The 24,017-nt window shown below is 37.4% G+C and overlaps 4 protein-coding genes across 7 annotated transcripts; 3 read left to right on the top strand and 1 right to left on the bottom strand.

The window, feature by feature from the left end:
• The first annotated feature begins 1,570 nt into the window (after positions 1 to 1,570).
• Positions 1,571 to 11,984, top strand: LOC135624974 (dolichyl-diphosphooligosaccharide--protein glycosyltransferase subunit 2-like). Its single transcript, XM_065129145.1, has 19 exons — positions 1,571 to 1,984; positions 3,292 to 3,481; positions 3,577 to 3,666; positions 3,888 to 3,944; positions 4,061 to 4,130; positions 4,256 to 4,320; positions 5,252 to 5,306; positions 5,623 to 5,750; positions 5,860 to 5,975; positions 7,447 to 7,516; positions 7,770 to 7,874; positions 8,021 to 8,110; positions 8,191 to 8,339; positions 9,137 to 9,248; positions 9,329 to 9,412; positions 10,554 to 10,634; positions 10,707 to 10,931; positions 11,293 to 11,415; positions 11,518 to 11,984. Exons 1-19 carry the CDS (start codon positions 1,815 to 1,817, stop codon positions 11,632 to 11,634), a joined length of 2,097 nt encoding a protein of 698 aa, XP_064985217.1. The 5' UTR covers positions 1,571 to 1,814; the 3' UTR covers positions 11,635 to 11,984.
• Positions 11,985 to 12,337: 353 nt separating this feature from the next.
• LOC103968486 (uncharacterized) lies at positions 12,338 to 15,467 on the top strand. The gene is made up of 5 exons (XM_009381724.3): positions 12,338 to 12,702; positions 13,277 to 13,515; positions 13,867 to 13,979; positions 14,830 to 14,970; positions 15,074 to 15,467. The coding sequence occupies exons 1-5, from the start codon at positions 12,429 to 12,431 to the stop codon at positions 15,324 to 15,326; spliced, it is 1,020 nt and encodes a 339-aa protein (XP_009379999.2). The 5' UTR covers positions 12,338 to 12,428; the 3' UTR covers positions 15,327 to 15,467.
• A 1,219-nt stretch (positions 15,468 to 16,686) lies between these two features.
• LOC103968487 (DNA-directed RNA polymerases II, IV and V subunit 11) lies at positions 16,687 to 19,374 on the bottom strand. Of its 4 annotated transcripts, XM_009381725.3 has the most exons (5): positions 19,223 to 19,374; positions 18,925 to 19,014; positions 18,715 to 18,793; positions 18,570 to 18,665; positions 16,687 to 16,976 (listed from the first exon to the last, which is right to left on the bottom strand). In XM_009381725.3, exons 1-5 carry the CDS (start codon positions 19,273 to 19,275, stop codon positions 16,932 to 16,934), a joined length of 363 nt encoding a protein of 120 aa, XP_009380000.2. In that variant the 5' UTR covers positions 19,276 to 19,374; the 3' UTR covers positions 16,687 to 16,931. The 4 variants fall into 4 exon arrangements, 1 of the variants encoding a protein (XP_009380000.2); XR_010491859.1 differs by having other exon boundaries at positions 16,923 to 16,976; positions 18,570 to 18,793; positions 18,925 to 19,127; positions 19,223 to 19,355; XR_010491858.1 differs by having other exon boundaries at positions 16,923 to 16,976; positions 18,570 to 19,127; positions 19,223 to 19,355.
• Positions 19,375 to 19,581: 207 nt separating this feature from the next.
• LOC135624975 (isopentenyl-diphosphate Delta-isomerase I-like) lies at positions 19,582 to 23,745 on the top strand. Its single transcript, XM_065129146.1, has 7 exons — positions 19,582 to 19,740; positions 19,840 to 20,142; positions 20,937 to 20,992; positions 21,982 to 22,073; positions 22,955 to 23,057; positions 23,131 to 23,268; positions 23,357 to 23,745. Exons 2-7 carry the CDS (start codon positions 20,078 to 20,080, stop codon positions 23,608 to 23,610), a joined length of 708 nt encoding a protein of 235 aa, XP_064985218.1. The 5' UTR covers positions 19,582 to 19,740; positions 19,840 to 20,077; the 3' UTR covers positions 23,611 to 23,745.
• Positions 23,746 to 24,017: the final 272 nt, after the last annotated feature.

Here is a 24,017-nt window from a genome sequence, read left to right on the forward strand (position 1 = left end):
GCGAGATCTAAACACTAAAACACAACATAGTGGTAAGTATATGATTCCCCTAAATACCTTCCATAAAAAATAAAAGGACCACATTACCAACCATACTACATAAACTATTGGCTTTAATGCCCCTAGCCAACTCCCACCCACCTCCCACATACTTTTGGGTGCCTTCTTTATTGATGAATGGTGAACAACCAACCAACACCCTTAACTCAGAACTCATCTTCGAACACCCACTCACAACTGGTACTCCCACTCAATTCTAGCAGTATCAAAAACCATGAGCAATGCACTTGCTACATTCCTAAATGCTGACTAAACTAGTACAATTCAGCAGACAAGTACTACAAATTAGAAGTACCACTCAATATAAACATTTTAACAATCCCCTGTGCGGATGCAATACATATGTAAACCAATACCAATAGAAGCAGAAATCAAAACAAAAAGGAACGTTCTTTCTTCTCAATTGGCACCCCCAACACACACACACAGTGACTGATGACCAAGCAAGTAAAGGATATAACCTAGGAGAGCGGTTCAGAGGTGGCACCCAAAGCAGTTGCACGTCTTGGGGGTGAAGGAGCAGAAGCCAAAGGGCCTGTTGGGGATGTTGCAGTTGATGGTGTAGCAGCAGGGAGAAGGTAAGCAGAGGCCCCTTGGGCCGCCACAGCATGTGCAAAGGGCGCATATCTGGAAGCTGCTGAGCCGACGCCGCCGCTTGGCCTCGTCGATCAGCACCGATTTCAGCCCCGGCAGCGCCGCCGATGCAGGCCTCATCGACGCCGTCGGCCCGCTCGCCGCCTGGCTCAGAATGCAGGAAAAGAGAAGCCTGCACGATCAGTACATGACAATGGCAAAATGCCAAACAGAAGTGAGGAAGGGAAGGACTCACATCGGTGGAGCATGGGAAGTGGGTTAGTAAAGCAATGACAAGGAGGAGGAGGAGGAGGAGGGGGAGAGACTGAGCTGCGGGGACAGAAGCCATCTCTCTTGGGGAGAAGAGGCTGGTTTTCTTCCGGTCTTGGAAGGGGAAGGGAGGAGGGACAGTGGTGGAGTCTGGAGTATGTGTTACCCGCGGTGGCAGGTTGACATGGAAGAGGAGGGGTTTTGAGAAAGAAGAGAGGGAGAGGGAAGTTGTTAAAGGGAAAAGGGAGACGTGAGAGAGAGAGAGAGAGAGGTTGAGAGGGCTTTGAAGAAAGGAACGCTGTCGTCATATGGGCCTTTAGAAACTTTGGTTGGGATTTTTTTGAGGCCCAAATGATTAGGAAGATAAAACTAGCTCCTTTATTTTTTAAATATTTTTTTTACTTTTCTTTTTGTAACTTTAGATTTATCAAAAAGTATTTTTTTGTTATATTTATAAATAATACATTGATTTTTTTTATTTCTCCTATGTTTTCTATTTATGTTATACTTATTATTTTCTTCGTTATTTTTCATTTCTCATATGCTTTATTTTTATTATTTTTAAACTTTTATTTTTGTATTTTTAAAGTTTGTATTAATTTCTCCAATTTTATTTTTTATTAAAAATTAGTTTTTATTGAAAACTATGTTTCGTGTCTTATTCGAGACAGGAGATCTTCACCGCAGCCCAACCTGACATGTCGCTTCGTTTCGGTTTGGACCTCGGTTCGTCACCGAAATTTTCTGTTGCTTCGTTCTCGTCCCGATCTCGGACTACTGGTTTAAACCCTAGAAAGCCACGGGAAGTATAAACCTCGTTCTGCAATCGATGAATCCATAGGTCTCAGATCGCACTCCGGATCTGCAGCGATCGAGACCTCGGCCGCTCCCATCGTGTTGCCGGTCCCTTGATGCCCTCCCCTCCCTCAGGCATGGCTTGGAAACTTCGGTTCTTCGGGTTTCCCGGCTTGATCTGCGCGTGCCTTTCCATCTCCGTGGCTTCCGTCATCAGGCCGGTCTCCGACGCGCACCGTTCCGCAGCATTGGAGCTTTTTGTGCCCGTCGACGGATCATTTCGAAGGTTAGATTATAGGTCGCGTGATGTTTGCATAAACAAGTCGAAGATAGATCTTTTAACGATCATGGGCCCGTTGCAATTCATTTTGCTTGGTCCAGGGTTGTTTAGTTTAGCCGACGGTACCGGCTCAATGAGATTCAATTTACGAGGAAATGTTTGTCTTGATCAAAGCACTTATTGAACGAAACGTTGGTTTTACTGGGAAAAAAGAAGTTCTTAGTGTTGAAAATTAGATCATATTCGCATATGCATTTTTGAATCTATTCGTTTCCAGTGTTAGATATATATGTGGTGGTAGAAGATCTATATGTATAATTTTTTAGAAAACTTTTACTATGTGTTTTTCAGCCTTTTTCCCTAATATAATGTGCCAGGAAATTCTGCATTTTCACTTTAATTAGACTGATAAACATCCTTCAATTTTTGCACGCTTCTTTGTCTACTATATTTTATTTTGACATCTTTTCTTCTCTTCTCTCTCATTTATTTTATTCAGATATTTTTTCTCCAATGCTTTCTTTAATCACTTATATGATTTTACTGTTCTGAGTATTAAATTATGTTTATGCTCTTGTTCTCTTGATTCGATTAGTTTGTTGTTCTTCCGAGGGGCTTACACTTTTTAAGTTTTAACAGTGATACATGTAATTTTGGTTGTAATGATATGATATTGTTTTACAGTGATGCCAGGGACCTTAATAACTGCACCTTGCAAAACATCTACATGATTTTGCTGGTGGTGAGTGGTCACTAACAGTAGTCACTGATGCAGTCAGTTGAATAATTGCTGCTTAAGTGTGCTATTTTTTTAATATAAGTGTTTTGAACCATCATCACAGGATATTGTATGATATTCTCATGTCGCATTCTGTAATCATGCATGCTAATAAATGATTTTGCTTATAATCATGATGACTATTCTGGAATTCGTAGTTGTTTTTTGCACTGGTGTCAATTTTCAATAGTTAATCTGTCAAGTTCATTCAAATGTATCTTTCACTGCTAGAGTCATCTACTTATCAAATTCCTATGATGAAATTCTTTGTTCAGTTTGTAATTCGCCTGATAAGATCATATTTTGATTTGCTTGAAGTCTTTTGGTCTCTAATCGCCAAACTGTAATTTTTCTCCACACTCCATTTCCTTAATTCCATTTCTTTCTAATATGCACTGTTGCTGGTAATTGAACTTTTCCTTCTTTTTTCAAACAAGACCATGCTTCAACACTTAGGTTTTAGATGGTCTGGAGTTCGTTTTTCATAATTCTTAAATGATGATGGGCGATTCCTGATGTGTGTTTTGATTTGCAGCTTGGAAGAAGCTTATCAAGCATTGAGAACTTTCCAGATTCTGGGGCTAGAGAGAACCTATGACATAAGTCATGCAACATGTCCAATTATTTCAGAGATACTTGGATCATCTTCTAAGCCCGAGGATCTCTTCCATGCACTTAGGGTGAATAGCATTTTAGGATGCCAGATTGGCACTCAAATCTTTGAGGTAATTTTACTAAGACCTTTAGATACGTGTCACTTTTTAGTTTGAGTGGATTTTATTGTGACCTTGTCATTCAGCACATAATTCTTTTTTGGTAGGATGTTGCTTCAAGACTTCTTGTTGGTATAAAGGAAGCAAACTCATTGATGGATTTCTACTATTCTGTCCTTAGCTTGTTTTATATCAAGGTAATGGCTCAGCAAACATCTAATGTTAGGGTTATCTTTGCTATTTTATAGTTTCTTTCTATCTGTTTCTTAGACTTTGATGGACCAAGATATGTCTGTTTAAATACTCCTCAGTGTTTGATATTCCTTGTTACCTCCTAATCTAGTTCTTCATCTGAACTCTTACAATGTTTTAAGTATGTGGAAAGTTTGGGTTCTGAGTTGATTCATTTTCCATGCAGCAACAAGGTTCTAGCATTGTCTTGTTAGATGCTGATGTTATCTTTGATTCCATAAAGGTGATTGATTTGGCTGCTACTATTCCTTTTTTCCTGCAAAATTTAGTTATCTCTTCTCTCTCTTTCTTTTGTTATGTAATCCTTGTTGCACATAATGATTATTTTGTTACTTTTAGGCACATGGTCAAAGTGATGGAAGATATCGCTATGATTCCGATAATTCTGAACCTAGTACTCATGCTGCTGGTATTGAACATTTTGCATTTTTGATAGAACTTGGATTCAACATATGTTACTGCCACTGTCATCATCCTATATTTGACATTTGTCATATGACCTTTCTAATTAGTCTTACATCGCTTACATTACAGGGATAGCACTTGAGACACTTGCAGGTGTTCTTTCATTGGCTGATTCAGACATGGATCAATCTAAGGCAAGTCTTCATTATGCATAAAATAATTTACTCTTTTACATGGTATCAAAATCCAAAAAATTTAGTGTTATTGGCAAGGTTGATTTTTCCCGATCTAGTTGACCAGGGTTTTAGTTGTGGAAATAACCTTCCTACTTGAAGAGTTATTTCCTGTTATCCTGCATTAGTGGAAGCCTTGTGCACCGGACCATCCGTTTTTTATAAAACCCAAACTTCTATTTAGTGCAACAATGTCAAAGTATCTACCTTGAATTGACATAAGATTTGTCTGAGTCAAGCTTATTGATTTATGCTTCATGTTGTATCTATGTTGTTTGTTCAGTAAGTATAAAAAAGTTAGGCTGCACACAAATTTGTTGATTGTGAATTAGAGACTGAATCTTTGTTGTAGTTTACACAATATATCTAATTTTAGTAAAGTCAAAGTTCTGTATGACACATGCAGCACTTTTGTATTCTGGATAAGATGGAGATAACTGTGCATTGATATAAGTATTCATAACATATATATAAATTGGATAAAAGTTTTGGAAAATCTAGATCTATAACTACTAATAGAAAAGTATCTAGAACTTAAGGACTGTTGAAGCCATCTCCGAGTAGTTAACATAATGCTTGTTGGTCTGGTTATTTGTCTCATCAGCCTTTACTTTTCTTTTTGGTTCAGTCTCAACTATCGACTCTTCAGTTTGATAGTTGGCTTTGGAGACAATGATAGGTCAGTGGCATCACCTTTGTTCTAACTAGTTAGCTGAGTTGCTTTGTTATTATATAACTTTTGTTTCTATCTTGTTTATCTTTTGGCTGGTATTAGTTTTCAACACTATAGCTGTTGTCCAATTTGTAACCAAATTTTAATTTTTCTGTGACTATGTCAATAGTTTTATCTTGCTCAAGCACCAAATTAAACATGTATTTATGTTTTTGACAGATTGAAGTTGTAAAGAATGACATTGTGAAGCTATTTGATAGCATTAAAAGTTATGGTATGTCAATTATTGCTTCCTTGTTAGGTACTTGATATCTTCCATTTGATCAATTACTGTTTCATCTTGTTCTGTTGTGTGTAAGTTTTTATATATCAAGCATTGGGTTTTTTAATCGATGTATTTTTCACTGAGACGAAGCTAATTGGTTTGACAAAGCTTGTTTTTTGACATCATCCTTTTGACTACTTTGACTAAGCTGAGTATCAATAAGCAAATCTGATCTGCCTTTTTCTTTTCACATGTATAAAGTATATTATTTTTTCAAGTGACATTGTCCTATCTCTGACATAAATAACTCCTGTGCTTAATGCAGATGATGGAACCCTATACTTCGATGAGAAGCGTATTGGTGATACAGAATATAGGGGCCCTCTTGCAACCACAGCTTCAGTTGTGCATGGTGTTACTGCCTTTGCAGCCATTGTCTCTGGGAAATTGGAAGTTAGTGAGCAAAATGTCCTGAAGCTATTTTTGTTCTTGTTGTGTTTCCCCACCCCCCACCCCCTACTTACACGTCTGCTTTGGTCAATTCTTCAAACTGAATTTTCAGATTAATGGGGATAAAATGGCAGGCTTGGAAAAATTCTTTCTCAGCATAGGAATTCCTGGGAGAACCGATGATATATATATTCAGTTGGAGTCCTTGTCATGCTTGGAAAACAACAGGCAAGTAAATTGTTTTAGTGATCCCCGTAAACTGATGTGTTTTCTGTTCATAGAATTTATTTTTTTAAAAGCGCCTACTTTATGGGTGTTGTTATTCAGTGTTTCTGGTCTTCTTGTTACTATGATATTTTGTCTTAATATTTTGGTTTTTCTTTGTCTCAGATATGATATTTGGCAACATAGTTTGATACAAAAATATGTCCACTGATCTAGTAATTATTGATTGTAGGGTGTATGTAAGATGTATCTTAAGTAGGAGATACTGCATCTAAATGTTAATAGTACTGGTCTCGATATGGAACTTTATTTGCTTATAAGATTGTTGCCTGAATTTGAATTTATTTCGGTGTAAGTTTTACTGTCTTGTAAAAGGAAATCAATTTGTTTTTGTGATATCTATCAGTTAATTTCAATGTACAGATTAGGAAGATCTGTAGTTGACATATCAATAGAAGATCTGTAATTTCTTTTGCCATCTTTGTTCTCCAAAAATGATACAACTAAACATTAGTCAGATTGTTGTGATATTTTTCCAGCTACTGGCACTTTTATACATCATTGACTAGATGTGCCTTCTAATGGCTTGATCGTGCTGCTCCATGCAGTGGTAACTTCATTCAAAGTTGCTTCTATAATATTGAAAGATTGATCTTGTATAACTTCTTTTGGTTTATCACATGGAATGTGAAAGGCATCAGCTTTGGTTGGTTGTATATTTAGATTGGATATGTAGCTTGTTTTATGACACATTTTTGACTGAATTTTCTCTCTATATTATCTTTCTAGCGTGTAAAATCTCTTATTTCTTTTGCCTTGATTTATTTCTGTAACAAACCTTTTGTTGACTGAATGCTTACCAGGTGTACTGCCTAGTACATGCGTATGCCGTGTCGTGGCCCCTTTTTATATAATATATATAATATGATGTTGTGTACCAACTGGTACTCTACCATATTGACCAGTATGTACTGATATAACAGTACCAAACTGGTGCTGGACTGGTATTTAAAACTTGGATGGTTGTACTTCACTGGTGGTTGAATGAATTGTGTAAAATAACTCTATTCCTTGTGCTTGACAACATTCTTGATATTGATGGTTGTAATTATTTGCATTGTTGGTTTATTTGATCATTGCACAGTTTTATCAGCTTCATTTTTTATATCATCATCAAATTAGAAGTTGCATATTCTTTTACTACCCTGCTGGCAGCTACATATCAATTATGTGGTAAGGGTATTAGGGCATTACTCATCTCTAAAAAGTGACACCTGAATATTCCCTTGTAGTGGCAAATGCACACACATGACTAGTGTTTCACTATTGCTGTTCTTTGTTGCTTGATTATGTCAGATGATATTTAGTTCACCTTTTATTGCAATCACTTTAGTATAACTGTGGATGTATGTTAACATGTTTCATCGGAGCATTTATTTAAGTACTTACTGCAAAAATCATTTACTATGTGCAGGATATCTATACCTCTAATTCTTTCATTTCCTGCTGCTGTGCTTTCATTAAGCTCAAAGGACCATCTTAAGGTGACTTGGTGCAACAGTCTTATTCCTGTATCTTGTAAATGCATTGTTTATCTTTCATTTTGCTTTTATCTAGTAGTACTAATTAATGATCCAATAACTTATTGAGTTTTAACTGCTAGCTTGAAAGTATTATGAAAGCTAGATCTGTAGAAGAGAGAATCAGTAGACAGTTTGGACTATGCCATTATGATTCTTATATTAGGTCTTTCTATTTGTTACTTTAAGGGAATCAGTATTCTTGTGATTATCTCAGGCTGACGTGACAACAGTGTTTGGTTCAGCTGCACCTCCTCTAACAGTGAATTTGGTGCAAGTTTTCAGTCTTGATTCAGAAGATGTTCCAATCCTAGAGAACAAGGTAAAAGGAATCTCTATTTTGATTTTGTTTGTGGTATTCTTCACTTCTTTGGAACCCTTTATTTGTTGTTTTTAATTGTGTTCTTTACATATGCTATTTTTTTATTATCCAAAGTCCAAACTATGCCATTTTTTTTTAAACAACAGGAGCTTCAATTTGACCCAGAAAACAGCATTCATTACCTGGATCTCCTTCCACTAAAAGTAGATGTTGGAAAATATATTCTGTTTTTTGAGGTACTTTAGAAATTAATATTGCTTTTTTTTTTGAACCTTTAGTAAATTATTTTTACAATTGTCTATCTGTATCATGACAGATTTCCCTTCATGATCCTGACCACTTGAACATTTATGCTACTGGCGGGCGCATCAAAGCATTTTTCTTTTTTACTGGAATCATTAAAGCTGACAAGGCTGCAGTTGGAATATTTGATACTGACGCTGAAAATGCAGTGGCCTTGCAAAAGTAATGTGTTTTCTGTTTATACATTATGAGTTCATTCACAAGCATTATATGTTTCTGCATCCAACTTCATATCAGTTTGGTTTTTCTCCCTTTTGAATAATTATAATTTGTCTATTTAAAATATCATTACTTATAAAATATAGCTGGAATATTGGTACAATAATATGTAAGTTTTAGTCTGATTCGGATTGACTTGGCTTTTAGTTCAAGCTCTGGATTTTTTTTTCAGTTTAATAAAGAATAAAGTCCACAAGTGCATGCCTTCTGTTATGGATCCCTATGACACATCAAAATTAAATATATCTTGTTTTGGACTCATTGATATGGATAAAACTAGACATGTGAAAAGAGAATAGGGTTGACATTCTCCTGTCAGTCAAGTTGGTGAAAAAATGATCCTGAAGTGATTAGGCTTATCACCCATTGCCTAGAAGATACACCTGTGTTTTAGCGCTGATGTACTCTGGACATAATTAATAGATTCTTGGAACAATCCACTCCTTTATATGAAGTTGGCTTCAATCTAGGAAGACCTTTGTGTGCGCTTGTTAATTAGAGATGCTACTGTAGTTGGTTATTTCATAGAAGTTGTTAAAACAGAACAAGAATACTGTCATCAGAAAAGTGGTACTGTATTAAGAATTGAGTTACCTTTGTTTTGATCTATTTTATGATGTTTCCTGTGGAATACATTCTTTCTTAACATACTTCTGCAAATTGTCTTCTTCTAAATTGAATTGTCAGAGGAATTATTGAATTATTAAACTATCTTCGATTGTATTATTTTCTTTTCACAGGTTAGATTTATCAAGAGACAACACAGTTTCGCTAGCAGCAAATCATTTAAAGAAGATGCACCTGAATTTCCAGCTTTTAACTCCTCTTGGTCATACTTTTAAGCCACACCAGGTGTGCATCCCAACTTCTATGAAAATCTTCTGTGCATTTATTATTCTTGTTTTTGTCTGATGAAGAGTATTTATTCACAGGTGTTTCTAAAATTGAGGCACGAAAGCAAAGTTGAGCACATTTTTGCTTTGGAGAGCTCTGCAGGAAAATATAAAGTTTTACTAGTTAAGTTTGTCTTTGTCTATATCTGTTCCTTTTTTTCATATTACAATCTACTTATCTACTGTTTTTTAGTTTGCATTTTGATGAGATCTTCAGGGTACTTCCGTATGTCAACTGTCTGATATGGACTCAGGGTGCGTGGAACTGCATTTGGGGAAATGGAAGATAGTTAATTAGAAGAAAATAAGATAAAACGAAGACAATATTTACAGAATCCACTGAAAATGAAGTAATTAATTCAGTAAATTGCAAATAAATATTTTGTATAATAGTGATGTGTTGCAGTTTAAAAATGGCTCCAACTTACCTGCCTTGACGCTGAGGAACTCAAACAGGACATCTGATCTAATTTTCATTATATCTTGAATAGAGTTATGTAGAATAAATCGACTTAAATAGCTACCTTTGACAAAACCAAGAAATCCTAATTCATTCATTATTTTCTCAGGACATGTAAAGAATTACGATAATTCCTGTAAGATTAGATTGAAGATCTAATGGCTTAAACCAAGAATTTAAGTTCCAGCAGCACTGGGGTGTCAGTTGGCCTTTGAAATGGTGTGTTCTGTTCATGTTAACTGGCAGCAGTGTGTCTTGGGAACAAACAGAAAAGAAAGGAATACAAATGAAATAAGCTACCTGAAAATAAAATGCCAGTAGGAAATATACATACCTGAGTCCTTGTCTTTCGATGCTGTTTCCCTGCCTCTTGCCACCCACCTACTGAGGAGCTGAGGCAGACTGAATTGTTGAAGTTGGAATGATTCAGCTCTTTCATTATTCCCGAGAAATAATTTTGCTTTACTGATGAAGGTAACGACTGCAAAAGTACTGCAATTAGAGGCTTACTACCACTTTGAGGCTTATCTCTGATTTGGTTGTAACGGTTCAACACTCATCAGTTACACTAAATGTGTTTTTGGAAAATAGTGAATTTGGAGAGTCATACTGTTTTACACTTGTACTGTTGTGTTTTTGTGAGGATATTCCTTTTGTTCTTTTTTATTTTGTGAAGGTCCAAATCACATTTTTTGTGAGCCGACAAATTTGCATGTAAAAGATGGAGACGATACATGACATCTGTACATATGCTTGTCTTTCCGAGCCTTGAAATTCTCGATGCTAACAATGTGAAATTTGCAGGACTTCCTTGGTTTGGTGGAGAAGTTTTATTACCTTTCTGGCAGATACGACATTAAACTTGCTGTTGGTGATGCTGCAATGGTATAACTTATAATATTTTAATTAACTGTCCTTTCTAAAATGAGTCATGCTGAATTTTTTCATACTATGCAGGAGAATTCATTTCTTCGTGCCATTGGCCACATTGACTTAGATTTACCAGAATCACCCGAGAAAGCAGCACGCCCTCCACCACAACCCATTGATCCTTATTTGAGATTTGTGCCAAAGCAGGAGATATCACACATCTTCACGGCACCAGAGAAGAGACCTCCAGAGGAGCTGTCTTCTGCATTTTTGGTTCTTACACTTCTACCACTTGTAGGATTTCTGATAGGGGTGAGACTTTCCTCTTCCAGTTGGAAATTTACTTGTAATTCATGGTTTTATGTAATTCATGGTATGGTGGAGCATTGTAGTTGTTCTGAACTCTGTCCAATATATCATATCATAAAAAGTAGCTTGATTTTTCATAATTCAGATTGAAAGAAAAAATAGCAAAAGTAATATAGATGACCTATAGCTGTGAAGCCAAGATTCATGAATTGACTGTTTCACTGACTGGTTATTTTTCTATATCATTATAGAATTGTTTTACATCCATATGTATGCCCGGCTAATAGCCCCAAGCATGAATGGACTGATTTAGCCATTTAGTGTGTCGTCACCCTTATAATTATTGGTTTTCCTTTTCCTGCAGCTGTTGCATCTTGGAGTGAACCTAAAAGGCTTCCCTTCCTCATCTGTGCCTGCCTTTTGCTCTATACTCTTCCATGGTGGCATCGGTGCCATATTGTTGCTCTACGTGTTCTTTTGGTTAAAGGTGATTTCTTGCTCAGTTCAGGCATGAAGCTTTTGCAATATTTCATCAGCGCATCTTATTGGCATGTTTTTTTTTTCTTTTTTTCTCATCTTTTTGGAACAGTTGGATCTCTTCACAACTCTGGAGGCTCTCGGTCTTCTTGGGGTTTTTCTAATCTTCGTGGGTCATAGGACTCTTTCCCATCATGCTTCAACACCAACTAAGCTGAAGACTACATGAAAGGATATCGAAACTGTAGCCTCCATTTTGTAGTTTTCATCAGCTTTTAACTTTGGACAGCGATTCCACTTCACTGAGACAAAACATGAAATCTTCAGCATTTCAACAGGGTTAACACATAGTTATGGACTGACTGGAATTATTGAGAGTAGATTGATTTGAGTGATCAAAGACTTGTCAAATACTTGATGCAATTGCTTGTTAGGAAAGCTGAGATGGCTTACAAAAAGAATGCTTGCAAAATGCACAGTTACGCCCCTCTAAGTAGTTCAAATGTTGATTCTGTAGTCTTCCTTTTCTTTTACAAGAATTTTCTTAAATTATAAGAACCTTGATTAAGACTCTTTCTATTATATTGATGCTCACTCATGTTTGGCATCTTCTGACATGCAATTGGTTCCTTTGGGTTTGAGTTGGTATCCGATGCTGTCTGTTTGAAGCCCTTTGGAATATGTATGTATGTTTGCTAGTCACACAGCTTTGGAATGCACCCATGAACATATATACAAAAATAGAAGAATTTTTAGGAATCTTGGTCGAACATAATCAACTTAAACTAATTATTTTAGGAATTAATTTGTGAATTGACCAACTTAACCTATGATACAGAAATTTATTCATGAAAATAATTTTATGGAAAAAAAATGAAGAATTAAGAATTAATAGGAATCTTGATCAGACTTTAAAGGGTCTCGATGGAGGGGAAAGCAGACAGCGCGCAGAGCGTCAGAGTCTGCGGGTTTAGGGACGCGTAATAAAGGCCCAAAGTACGATTTCTTTTGCTCTCGTATACGATGGCGAAAGTTCTGTGCGGCGCCACCCGTCGATCGCGTCTCGGCTTCTCGTCGGCCTCCACTTCGTGGGGTCTTCTGACGAGATGTCCCCTCTCCCCTTGCTTCGGCGACGCGAGGTCGCTCGAGACCCTTGCTTTCGAAGAGATTCAGGCATCGGAGAAGCCCGTCAACTCCACTGCGTTTGTCCTCCACGGCCTGCTCGGATCCGGAAGGAATTGGCGATCCTTCTCCCGCGACCTTGCCGCCCAGCTTCAGAAATCATCTCCCTCTCAAGGTTCATGTTCCTTGCAAAAGTCGTGTCTTTATCCCGTTGCTGTCCAATTAGCAAATAATCAATGCCCTTTAGGTTCGAACGTGGTTTCATTTTGTGTTAATTCTGCGCAAAATATTGACTCTCTCTCTCTCCCCCCCACCCCCCCAACAACCAAATTGTGAATTTCATTTTCTTGGATATTGCAATAATATTTCCATCATTTCTTCTCGGTATGTTTCTTTCCATTGAAAAATATTGAAATTTTCTTTTATGATTCTCTTGGCTCAGTTCCAATGCTCAGCTATTGAAATTTTGTTCCCTCTTATTCTTATATGATTTTTTTGCCCATTGATATGATTTTATTTCAAGTGTGAATTTTGGTGCATTGCGACTTGGGTAATCATGTATGAGCCACAGAGATACCCCACTATTTAGTATCCCTAATTCCGCATGGATTAGATAGAGTATAGTGCACGGGGCTATCCTTTTTTTTTTTGTTTTGATACACTCTATTTTCATTCATATTCAGTTGTGCTATATTACTTTGTTTAGTTAATGGAATTTTATTTGATTGATGTTTGTATTATGCGTATAGTTTGGAGGATGGTGCTTGTAGATATGAGGAATCATGGTAGATCAGCTGGACTAAAGGGACTTTATCTACCCCATGACATGGTTAATGCAGCAAAGGATTTGGCAAATCTGGTGAAGTCACATGGCTGGGCCTGGCCGGATGTAGTCATAGGCCACTCCATGGGTGGAAAAGTTGCCCTGGAATTTGCAGCCAGTGTTGCTCGTGGGGATTATGGTGAATTAGCTGTTCTTCCAAAGCAGGTACTTCTTTGCTTGGTACACTTATGCGGATGCTCCTGATGTTTATTATACCTTCTTCAAGTTGGATTTTTCTTGTTTATTTAAATTGTAGAATGATCCTATGATATAATGTGCTTTCTTTCGCATCATGTGATTTCTTTCATGATTCCCTTTTCCAGTGAAATAGGTAGCTTCGTAGACCTATCCCATGGTTCAGGATCAACCAACTCGATCTCTATAAATAAAATTTTGGTTCTCACTTCTTCAAGAGATTCAATCTTTCTGGATTACAGTATTTCTCTTTTTCTTAGTGAATTATATTGTTCAATTGAAAAGACTTTTGCCTTCTCATCATTTTCTGGTGCAGAACAGCTTTGGGTCTTGGACTCTGTTCCAGGAGAAGTAAACTCTGACGAAACTAATGGTGAGGTGGAAAAGGTTTTGCTTACTCTTCAAAGTTTGCCATCTCCATTGCCATCACGCAAGTATGCTCCCTGTTATTAGAAAACTCTGTGATGTCATACAATGTTTAAATTGCATGACCAAGTATGATGTGTTAGTGAACTGGCTCAAACATGTGAACTAATTAATCAACTTTTTTACTTTGGTTCGTACTTCGAAAAAAAGCACACCAATACCTTCTCTTAATGGAATTTTTAGGACAGTCCACTTTGCCATTTCTCGGAAAAGATTTATGTATAGGAGGAAATTGCTGTTGAGTTGAATGGCATGCCTCCCTATCTACAAGATAGTAGTAGTTGAGGAGCTATACAAGATCTTGCATCCAGATTGTGTCAACCTGAAAAGAGACTCATTACTTCTTATGTTCATGTTCCAACTAAGAATGCCTACTTGATTCACGTTATTACTTTGTATCATCAAATAGTGTTGCTTTTCTGATTGTAAGAACTAACTCTTGTGTAAGCATTGCTAAAATTTGTGAAATTAGTCATGGTTATGTGAGTGTGTACTAGATAATACTGACCAAATAAAATATATTCTGACTTCCAATGTGGATGGTTCAAATCCATTTGCAAGTTTGTTGCATATATCACTGGATTGAACTTTAGGTTTATATTATTGATCAGCAGGATCAGAAAAGATACTCCACCAAGCAATCGACTCATATTACATGCGACTTTGAATTTATCCATTGAGGCCCTATGATCAGGGTTTTTTTTCTAAAAAAAACAAAAGCAACTACTTTACTTGCATCCACTCTATCATGGACTTGCTTAACCTTTGTGTCCTGAACATTGAAATTTACCGGACTTTACTCGAGCAATATACTTAATTAGGTCTTTTAATACTTTGTAAATTTCATCTCAAAATCAGGTGGGTTGTTGACCATATGCTGAATCTTGGATTTTCCAAAATGCTCTCCAATTGGATCGGCAGCAATCTAAAGAATGAAGGTGAACATGTAGTATGGGCTTTTGATCTTCAGGCCTGTATAGAGATGTTTGACTCATATCGGTAATGATACTTAGCACCTTAGCATCCAATTTTTGCTCTTTATTTATTGTAGATTATGTTTTCCGTTTTTCGCAATCTCTGAGTACTAAGATGATGGTTGCAGGGAAAAGAGTTATTGGCCTCTATTGGAACACCCACCAAAAGGATTGGAGATCACTATTGTTCAAGCAGAGAACAGTGACAGGTGGACACAGCATGTGATTGAGCGTCTTGATTACCTCTCTAGAAAGCAAGAGGGACCTGAAGAGGGAAAGATTTCATTACATGTCCTACCTAAGTCTGGCCATTGGGTCCATGTTGACAACCCAAAAGGATTACTTGAGATTGTGGCATCAAACTTCTACTCATGTACCTGAAATTCTATTTTTTATTTTTTGAATTTAGAAATATCATGATGATGACAGAGAATCTTGTGTTTGACAATGAGAAACTGAAGAACCATGTTTAATTGAGTTACCATATATCGATATTTAAGATGCAAAAATTTTCATCTGAAATTCTGTTAATACTTTCAACATGTTTATCATTTTCCTTTGCTTTTTGTATATGCTGTTATATGCATCTCATAAACTGATTCGACAGTGTTCACTTGGTTCTTTCATCTCTTCATCCATTACCTAGAATTGCATTGTTCTCGGGCTTCTATTAAATATCATTATTTGTTTGGTTATGTATACCTTTTTGAGTTTCTGGACCAAAATTACTGCAATTAGATTGAATTCAAATTGAGTTGTACACATTTTTTTACTGTTTTTTCAGTTAAATATTGAACCAGTTTAATCATAGCTCTCTCTTAGGATTTCTGATTTTATGTTTTTTTTTACTTACTGTAAATAGATAGGAGTTACTTTAGGTGCTAATTATTTGACTGCATCTTCCATAAAGTATAATTATTTATTCAAAATAGTTTAATCTTACACATTCCAGGTAAAAAAGCTTTTTGCTTGGAAAAATGATCATTCTGCAAAAAATCTTTTGACCACAGCTTGTGTGTTCTTTGCTTCTACTTTTGAGATGGAAATATCCTTCCTATTTTCCGTTGGCTATTTTCCCACCTTTTTTTTTCTCCTTTTACTGCCAACTGCGATTTATCGGCCTCACTTTGTAAACTCCAGGGAATGCTATCGTTCTGCAAAATTTTGGCTCTAGAACTGACAGTTTATTGTAGTGTATTTGATGGCCATGATCTCTTAACTTCATATGGTTGCAAGAGAATTAGTTTTCCGTTGAAGGATCAAAGGAATGTAGCGAGGACAATTCTTGCGAGGTAGGAAACATGTCGTTCTGGTTCTGTCTCAAGCTGAGGTGTTGGGAGGTCAAGACCCTACAAAAAGAAGCTGCAAGGTATACCCAATAACATCTCTTTAATTCTTTAGTTAATATTCATTAAATGTTGCTTTTGCAGCGAGACACGAACAGTTACTATGTTCGACTAGAATACTCTTAGCAATTACATGTTCTTGCAAGGTTTGGCATGCTTACCGGAGCAGGTTATATCAGTTCGATTGCATTCTATTTTATGCCAGGCAACTCGACAGTTTCCTGATCGGGGACCCATTGTAGCAGTTCTTTTGACTGTGGATCTTCAATAAAATCTTCCCAATATGACTTCAACAATCTTAAGATATATATGATGTAATGTTCATGCATACATTGGACTGTTCTATACACCCTGTTGCAGCTCATGATATTTGTTGCAGGGGCATTAGCAAACACTTGAACAAGAAAGAGCAGAATAGAATATCTATAATCCAACTCAATAATCATATCTTTTAACTTCAGACCATACCATTAACATTTTAGTTATGATCCAATGTCTCTGCAAAATCTAGAACATAGTGTTGAAGTTCATATATGATGGATGCATTGCATGTGGATTTACATTTGCTCAACTCTGTAACCAAAAGATACTTGAAATAGATTGATTGTGTGCTTCATGCTTTATCGGCCATACAATAGACCTAATAGCCCTGCCTTAGCTTTTCTTCAAACCTGGTCTTCTCATCCTGCAAATAAGTTACCCAAAATGAGATGCTATGGCATACAAATTATTACAAAATCTGCATTCTAAACAAATTTCACTAATCAATTCTAAGAATTATATACTGGCATGATATTTAGTAAGGTAGTCATAAAAAATGAACAGTCAGAAAACTGGAGCAAGCTGATTCATATTAAGCAGGAGCATCAAACAAAAGTGCAATAGACTTTGTCAAAGAATAGGATCACACACATATACATATACATATATAAATGTATATATAAATATACACACATATATATACATATATATACATATACATATATGCATATATATATATAATCAAACACTAAGAAGTGGAAACCCGAATATCATTTAGAAGGAAAAGAAACCATTTAGGACTTCATATCCTTCTAATTAATCCCTAGAAATGCAGTCGACGCAAGATTATAATAGAATAACAAAAGGCTTTCCAAATATAACGTACATCATTATCACCATGGTTTGCAACCCATGTCCTTCCATTCAATTCAACCACTACATACCTTTTTTTAAATAAGATAACATAAAAAAAGAACTCATGGAATTGCGCATATCATGACAAAACACTAAGAAAGCATGTGAACCGGCTCAAACCAGCCTCTTAGCATTAAGCAGCTTAAAATGTGCACAAAATATGCCAGAAATCAATTGGTCTTTAGCAAGTACCCCATGTATGAGCAACAGTGAACATATTGACTGTGGGAACACCTTGTGGCCTCTTCAGTCATCTGCTGATGGGTGCTGACATTAGAGGTAAACTAGCCATGAGAAAGCTAGCCTACCAAACAACCTGACCACTAGTTTTTAAAATTATTTAGAATCTTTCTCTCCCACCAACATGTCTGTGTCGTTAAAGCATCGCCATAGAATCGGCAAAGCACTTGATGACAACCCATGCAAACTGATTAACACGTGGCATGGTAGGGGAATCCTTGGTTACAACAACATTCCATTGTGCCAATCAATAGGGTGGTTGAAAGAAGGAAAAGAGAGTCAAACCCAAACACACTGGCACCATTTATAGATTAATTCGTTTGAGAACAAGCAATTCCATTAAAACTGAATTGAGTATTGGGATATCTTCAGCGGTTATCTTATCCAGGATTTTGAGCAATGGCTCAAATCGAGCAGTTATCTTCAGCCATACAAGTTTGATGCGCAGTGGGATAGTAGAATTCATAAAACAGATGGACTTTTCTGCTGGAAATTTTCTCGTTGTTTAGCACTTTGATAATGGATTAATCTAGACTTGATTCTGTCACACATAATAAATTGCCCCAAGGACTTGTGAAAAGATCTTCTTTTCTATAAAGTGTTCTAGAAATAAACTATAAAAAGCACATTATAAAAGATGCTCTCCTATATGCATTAGATGCAACATACTAAAAATAAAAAAAGACTATATATAGCAAAAATTACAGATTACAGGTCTTGATACAGGATTTAAGAAAAAGTTCCATATCATTGAGTTCTTCTCAAGGAAATCCAATACATGAATAACATCACGCTTTGAGATGTCAAACATCTTGAATGATACAGAAATAATCCGAATAAAAAAGAAGAGTGAGAACCGAACCTCAAAACCCTTCTTCAGATAGTCAAGCTCCTTGTCTAGGTCGTCGATTGCCTGACTATAGGCCTGTGTCGGGGAAGACTGGCTGGTCGTTTGGATCTGTGGGCCACAAGGACATGTTAAGTAGAAAATCGAGTGAAATGCTTACCCTAACTATGATCTTGTACTGGAGGGGATGCGGAAGCTTGTAGCCTGCGAAGAGAACATTGGGGTCTCTATGCAGCTGCCTGCAGGCACAATATAAGCGTCCAATATATATTTATATATCAAAAACGAAACAAAATTCCATGAAAGACAACTTTTTTTTGGTTTTCAGAGAAAGAAAAAAGGAGAGCGGCAGAAGGTAGTGTGTGTGGACATTCGGAGGATGTTTCCCATCGTGTGATCTTCGCGCTCAACAGTGAAGGAGGCCGCATTGACGATCTTGGTGTCCCTCTCATACGAAACCCTAAAATTTTCTCCCCACAGAAGAAATAGTACGGGATTAAGACACCAAAGAATCGATGATAAATCTCGCACATAACAAGTTCATCGAGAGTCCAATCGGCCAGTGAAGATGTTCTACATCACGAAAATAAATTAATCTAAACAAAAAGAAAAGATCGATCAAGAAATTAGGATCAAAGGACAATAAAAAGATTGCATCTTGTGCTTACTTCTTGGTGCCCTCGGGCACGACGAAGCGCTCGTAACGATCCGGAGCGTTCATCCTTCTCCTCTTCCTTCGTCTGTTCTATTCCTCGCCTTCTCGCCCCCGTCTGTAACTTTTACTGGGAGACGACATATCCCATTAGGGTATCGTTAATTGGACTTGTGTCGGATCCGAATAGGAAAATTAAGAACTCGGATCGGGTTTCAATCCGGGACAGATCCGGTGAACTTTACAGGTATTCTGATCGTTCTCAACAAACGGATCAGTTGTTTTCGTAGTTACCCGATCCGTTTAAATCGGATCTAATCGGGTTTTTCCGTTCGCCTCCGAGGGAAGAGCTATTGAAACAGAGTCTGCTCTCTGTTTCTACCATGTTTGTCTTCTAAGACTTCTTTTAGATCTCCAAACCTCCCAAGTTGAAATCTTGATGCGATTTAATGGCTTGTCTTCTGGTTTTGAACATTGGTAACGTATCAAGTTGACTTTTTGACGTTGTTTCTGAACTTCCATGGCTGCCAAAAGGTTCTTCGCTCTGCTTTTCATCGACGTTCTACTGTCCCCGGTTTCGATCGTGTTCAATTCGTACTCGCCCAATCTGAAAGTTCATCTTTTTATGCTCAGCACCACCATTTGATCTGGAACTTGGTACATGTATCTGCTCGGAGAGAAGATATGGTGCCAAAAGGAGACGGATTCGTACATGCACGGACGGATTCATCCCGCCATGTCTGCCTCACCAGCCTACTGACCTGAATTTATTTCCCTGCCCCTCGCCTTCTGCTCTCCCCTTGCAGCTTGCCGCTCCTCGCTTCCGAGACCTGCTCCTTCCTCCGCTCGCCCCTCCGAGACAATATCCGCCATGGAAGCCGTCGCTGATGATGCCGCCATGGACGCCGTCCAAAGGCGCCTTATGTTCGAGGACGAGTGAGCCCCTCTCCCCGTAACCCTCTGTTTGCTACCTCTCCTCTTAGATCCATGCGCCTGACATCGATTGTGGCTTGCTTTCTCTCCTTTTGTGCCGTTTTCTCTCGTCTTTTACTGCGAAATGAGCAGGAAATTGTGGTTCTGCAGAGTTAGCATAATGTAGCTCAGTGAATGCTATTAGATTGTGCAGATAACGATTTGTGGCAATAATCTGTCAATAGATTAGTAATTGAAATGAGATTGAAGTAGAAGAACCTTTGTAACACCGGAAGCATTTTGAATCTCAACATTTGGAAGCATACAGAGAGGCTACAGGATTGAGGTTCCATTTTGATGCCACTTCTATGTGACTACATTGGTTTAACATCATAGATGAACTGGCTCAACCAGATTTTTGCCTTTGCCAGATAACTTATAGGAGCAATGTAATGATCTTTAGACATCAATTCCTCACTTTGCGACTCCATTGTTCGTTGAATTTAGCCACTGAAACAGCTTGTACAGACATTGATCTGGCATTCTGACTCCTACAGCATTACTTCATATCCTTCTGTATCATACACATACTGTATTGCAAGTGCTTGTTGAATAGTTCTGAAGAAGAAACAAGTATTTTCTTTTGGATACATCTGCCTTTGTTATAACAATTAGCAAGCTTATCAACTATACATCCTCATGTGCATATATACATCTCAAAGACTCAAACTAATCTCACGTTTTGTATCTTAACTATGCTGGTATATGTATGATCTTCTCTGACAGATGTAAACTTCACTTTTCTGTGCGTGATGCAGATGCATTTTGGTGGATGAGCAAGACAACGTCGTTGGACATGAATCTAAATATAACTGTGAGTGTTCGACAACATATTTCAGCTAATTTCGCCATGCAAATCGTTTTGTGGATTATGTTCAAGAAACAAAGTTTCTTGGCTTTGATGATGCCTCAAGTTCTAAGACAAAATTACTCCCTGAGCATCTTTGTGGTTACCATGTTTGGGTTGAGGAAGCTGCCTCCTTTGGGGTTGTTTTATTATAATTATGCTTCTGTCCTTCAAGTTCAGATATTGCTTGCATTCAAAGGAAGCCTTTAGTTTAAGAAATTAGTTGGCTAACCATACAATTCAGGTTTTCATGTTTCCTTTTGACATCTACGCATTGTATACTTAGCTGGGGTGAGTTCTATAATACACATGAGATATCCCATGTGAATTGCCAGTGCCTGTGTGTAACTGCGGCTGAAACTTGATCAACATACTACGAGTTTAGTTTCTTTCCAAGTGTTCAACAAAAATTCGTGGGATTATCTTTCGTATATGTAGGACTTGTCTTCTACTTGATGCATGTAAAATCTCATGAATTTTATAACCAGAGTATCAAGAGAGTATAAACAACTCACTAGTCGCTGTATTTGCAAGCTGATATGTTAAGGCAAGGAATGAATGGAAGATTTTATGTATGAAATGAGCTAAAAATGTTTAATTACTTGAGAGTATCTATAGCTCAGTGATTTAGTGTTCTGTTAGTGCCAAGTTTGTGCTACAAGAGAAAATTTTGACAATTACTGTAGGTCTATAATTGTAAGAAGAAACACAGATATCTCAAGACATAAAAATAAAATCAATTCATGTTTTTCTTCACTAATTTGTGAATGTTTATTGCAGCCTGAGTTCTCATTGAGGATATAGACCAGCAATATATTGTTCATCTATAATGCTCACGTTACTAATCATTTTTCCAGTCACTAATCCCTCTGATTTTATTGGTTGCTGTTAGTGTTCTGAATAAAGACATACTGCTATATTGTCATACTGACCTTTGATCATCTATTGTTCTTTAGGCCATCTGATGGAAAATATTGAGTCTCAGAATGTGCTCCATAGGGCTTTTAGTGTTTTTCTCTTCAACTCAAAGTATGAGTTGCTACTTCAGGTATGTATGCGATACATAATAAATCATGCTTCTTGCTGCAAAGAGTTTGAAAATTATGTATATCGATAAGAAATCAGAATATGTTATAGTTAGCAAAAGATCTACATTGTTAAATCATCTACTTCTTTGTCCATCATGTTTATATCAACTTCAGTCAAATCGCATGTAATGCTGATTATTCATGTCAGAGTTGAAACTTGATGTCGCGCTGGAGATGCTACAAAATAGCTGATATCCATAAACTTAAATCACTTAGAAAATACACAGAAATATCATCTTTGTATCTTAGAATGAGCTTGCCAGTTCTGGTTCAAATTTGATTTGTTTTCCCAGCAATTGTGGTGTCTTCATTAATTTTTTGTTCTTGCATTGCCCAATGATATTTAGAAACTTATTTAAAAGGCCAATTTTATGTGAGAACAAGTCCTACCTGCGGATATTCGAAACATGAAGCAGTATCAATAACTTCAAAGCTGAATTATGTACAGAATACCACATCATTGTTCATGTGACCTACAACTCTGGTGTTAAACTGTTCACACCACTATATTTTATCTTTCCCATGCAAATTATAGATAGGATGCCGATGCGTTGATGCCCGATGGATGCTTATCCTATCTAGGCCAGATCTGGACTTCGCTTTTGTTTCACGAGAAATATATATACAGCCAAGAAAACCATGTCATGCATACAGGGTGACAGCCTTACTCACTGGGTTCTTTTTCTGCACTCCTTGTTATATAGCTGCATGATTTCCGTGAGTAGCAAACATGACATAATTTGAATTCCACAAAGCTGCTGTTCGAAGTTGATCACCCTACTATTGTATGTATCGGACATGCTTCAGGTTCTGATGTCTCTGTCCTTGAAACTTTTTGCAGCAAAGGTCTGCAACAAAAGTAACATTTCCATTGGTGTGGACAAACACCTGCTGCAGTCATCCTCTTTATCGGGAATCCGAACTTGTCGAGGAGAACTTCTTAGGTACAATTTCGCATAACCTCCCATCTTATTCTGACCTACTAAAGGCTGATACCACAACATCTCTTGTTGCCAGGGGTCAGAAACGCTGCACAAAGGAAGCTATTCGATGAACTCGGAATACCCGCGGAAGACTTGCCTGTCGATCGATTCACTCCTCTCGGTCGCATGCTCTACAAGGCGCCATCTGATGGAAAATGGGGGGAGCACGAGCGTATGTGCTCGCTATAGGCCTTCATTTATCGAATGAGTTATTGTTGGATTTAGTGTCACAGCCTGATGAAAGTGTTTCTTGATCTCAGTGGATTACCTGGTCTTTGTGGTTGCTGATGTGAAGCTGCTTCCCAACCGGGACGAAGTCGCGGATGTCAAGTACGTCAACAGGGAGCAGCTGAAGGAGCTGCTGGAGAAAGCAGATGCCAGCGAGGAGGGTGTTAAGCTTTCTCCCTGGTTTAGGCTGGTGGTCGATAACTTTCTGATGAAGTGGTGGGACTGCGTGGAGAGCGGCACTCTGCCGGAGGTAGCAGACATGAAGACCATTCATAAACTGGTTTAGGAATTGTTGGACGATGTGATGATGATCCTGCGGAAACTGAGGGAACTCTGATAAAATAGTGTTGACCATGCGGAAGTAGTTTATAATATATATCCTGCCCATGCCGTTGACTGTGGACAGTTTAATATTATCAAATTTGGTAAATGGCCGATGGTGGGTGTTGATTTGCATTACAATAACCCCATCCCCATCCCCATCCCCATCCCCATCCCCGTCCACCACCACCACCACCACTACCACTAGGTTGAATAAGCCTTTTGTTGTCACTACAATTCCTAAATTAGTTTACATATATTATATATTATATATTATATATATATAATATCAATTCTTCTTTTCATAAATTGTCAACAGGAGAACTTAGCCTCCAAAATGTGTTTTAAATTCCAAGCCAAAGACATTTTAAG

Source organism: Musa acuminata, chromosome BXJ2-10, assembly GCF_036884655.1.
Source record: "Musa acuminata AAA Group cultivar baxijiao chromosome BXJ2-10, Cavendish_Baxijiao_AAA, whole genome shotgun sequence".
Lineage (NCBI taxonomy): Eukaryota > Viridiplantae > Streptophyta > Magnoliopsida > Zingiberales > Musaceae > Musa > Musa acuminata.

What these genes read in the sequence shown, in the direction of transcription:
- LOC103968487 (XM_009381725.3), bottom strand. Translation starts at nt 19,275, where the DNA reads ATGAACGCTCCGGATCGTTACGAGCGCTTCGTCGTGCCCGAGGGCACC. An exon ending in AGTACAAGATCATAGTTAGG is followed by an intron (nt 18,666 to 18,714) that starts GTAAGCATTTCA and finishes TGTGGCCCACAG; the next exon opens with ATCCAAACGACCAGCCAGTC. An exon ending in ATCTGAAGAAGGGTTTTGAG is followed by an intron (nt 16,977 to 18,569) that starts GTTCGGTTCTCA and finishes ACTTATTTGCAG; the next exon opens with GATGAGAAGACCAGGTTTGA.
- LOC135624974 (XM_065129145.1), top strand. Translation starts at nt 1,815, where the DNA reads ATGCCCTCCCCTCCCTCAGGCATGGCTTGGAAACTTCGGTTCTTCGGG. An exon ending in TTAGCTTGTTTTATATCAAG is followed by an intron (nt 3,667 to 3,887) that starts GTAATGGCTCAG and finishes TTTTCCATGCAG; the next exon opens with CAACAAGGTTCTAGCATTGT. An exon ending in TTGTCTCTGGGAAATTGGAA is followed by an intron (nt 5,751 to 5,859) that starts GTTAGTGAGCAA and finishes CTGAATTTTCAG; the next exon opens with ATTAATGGGGATAAAATGGC.
- LOC103968486 (XM_009381724.3), top strand. Translation starts at nt 12,429, where the DNA reads ATGGCGAAAGTTCTGTGCGGCGCCACCCGTCGATCGCGTCTCGGCTTC. An exon ending in GAAATCATCTCCCTCTCAAG is followed by an intron (nt 12,703 to 13,276) that starts GTTCATGTTCCT and finishes TTATGCGTATAG; the next exon opens with TTTGGAGGATGGTGCTTGTA. An exon ending in TCTCCATTGCCATCACGCAA is followed by an intron (nt 13,980 to 14,829) that starts GTATGCTCCCTG and finishes TCTCAAAATCAG; the next exon opens with GTGGGTTGTTGACCATATGC.
- LOC135624975 (XM_065129146.1), top strand. Translation starts at nt 20,078, where the DNA reads ATGGAAGCCGTCGCTGATGATGCCGCCATGGACGCCGTCCAAAGGCGC. An exon ending in CGCCTTATGTTCGAGGACGA is followed by an intron (nt 20,143 to 20,936) that starts GTGAGCCCCTCT and finishes TGCGTGATGCAG; the next exon opens with ATGCATTTTGGTGGATGAGC. An exon ending in AAAATGGGGGGAGCACGAGC is followed by an intron (nt 23,269 to 23,356) that starts GTATGTGCTCGC and finishes TCTTGATCTCAG; the next exon opens with TGGATTACCTGGTCTTTGTG.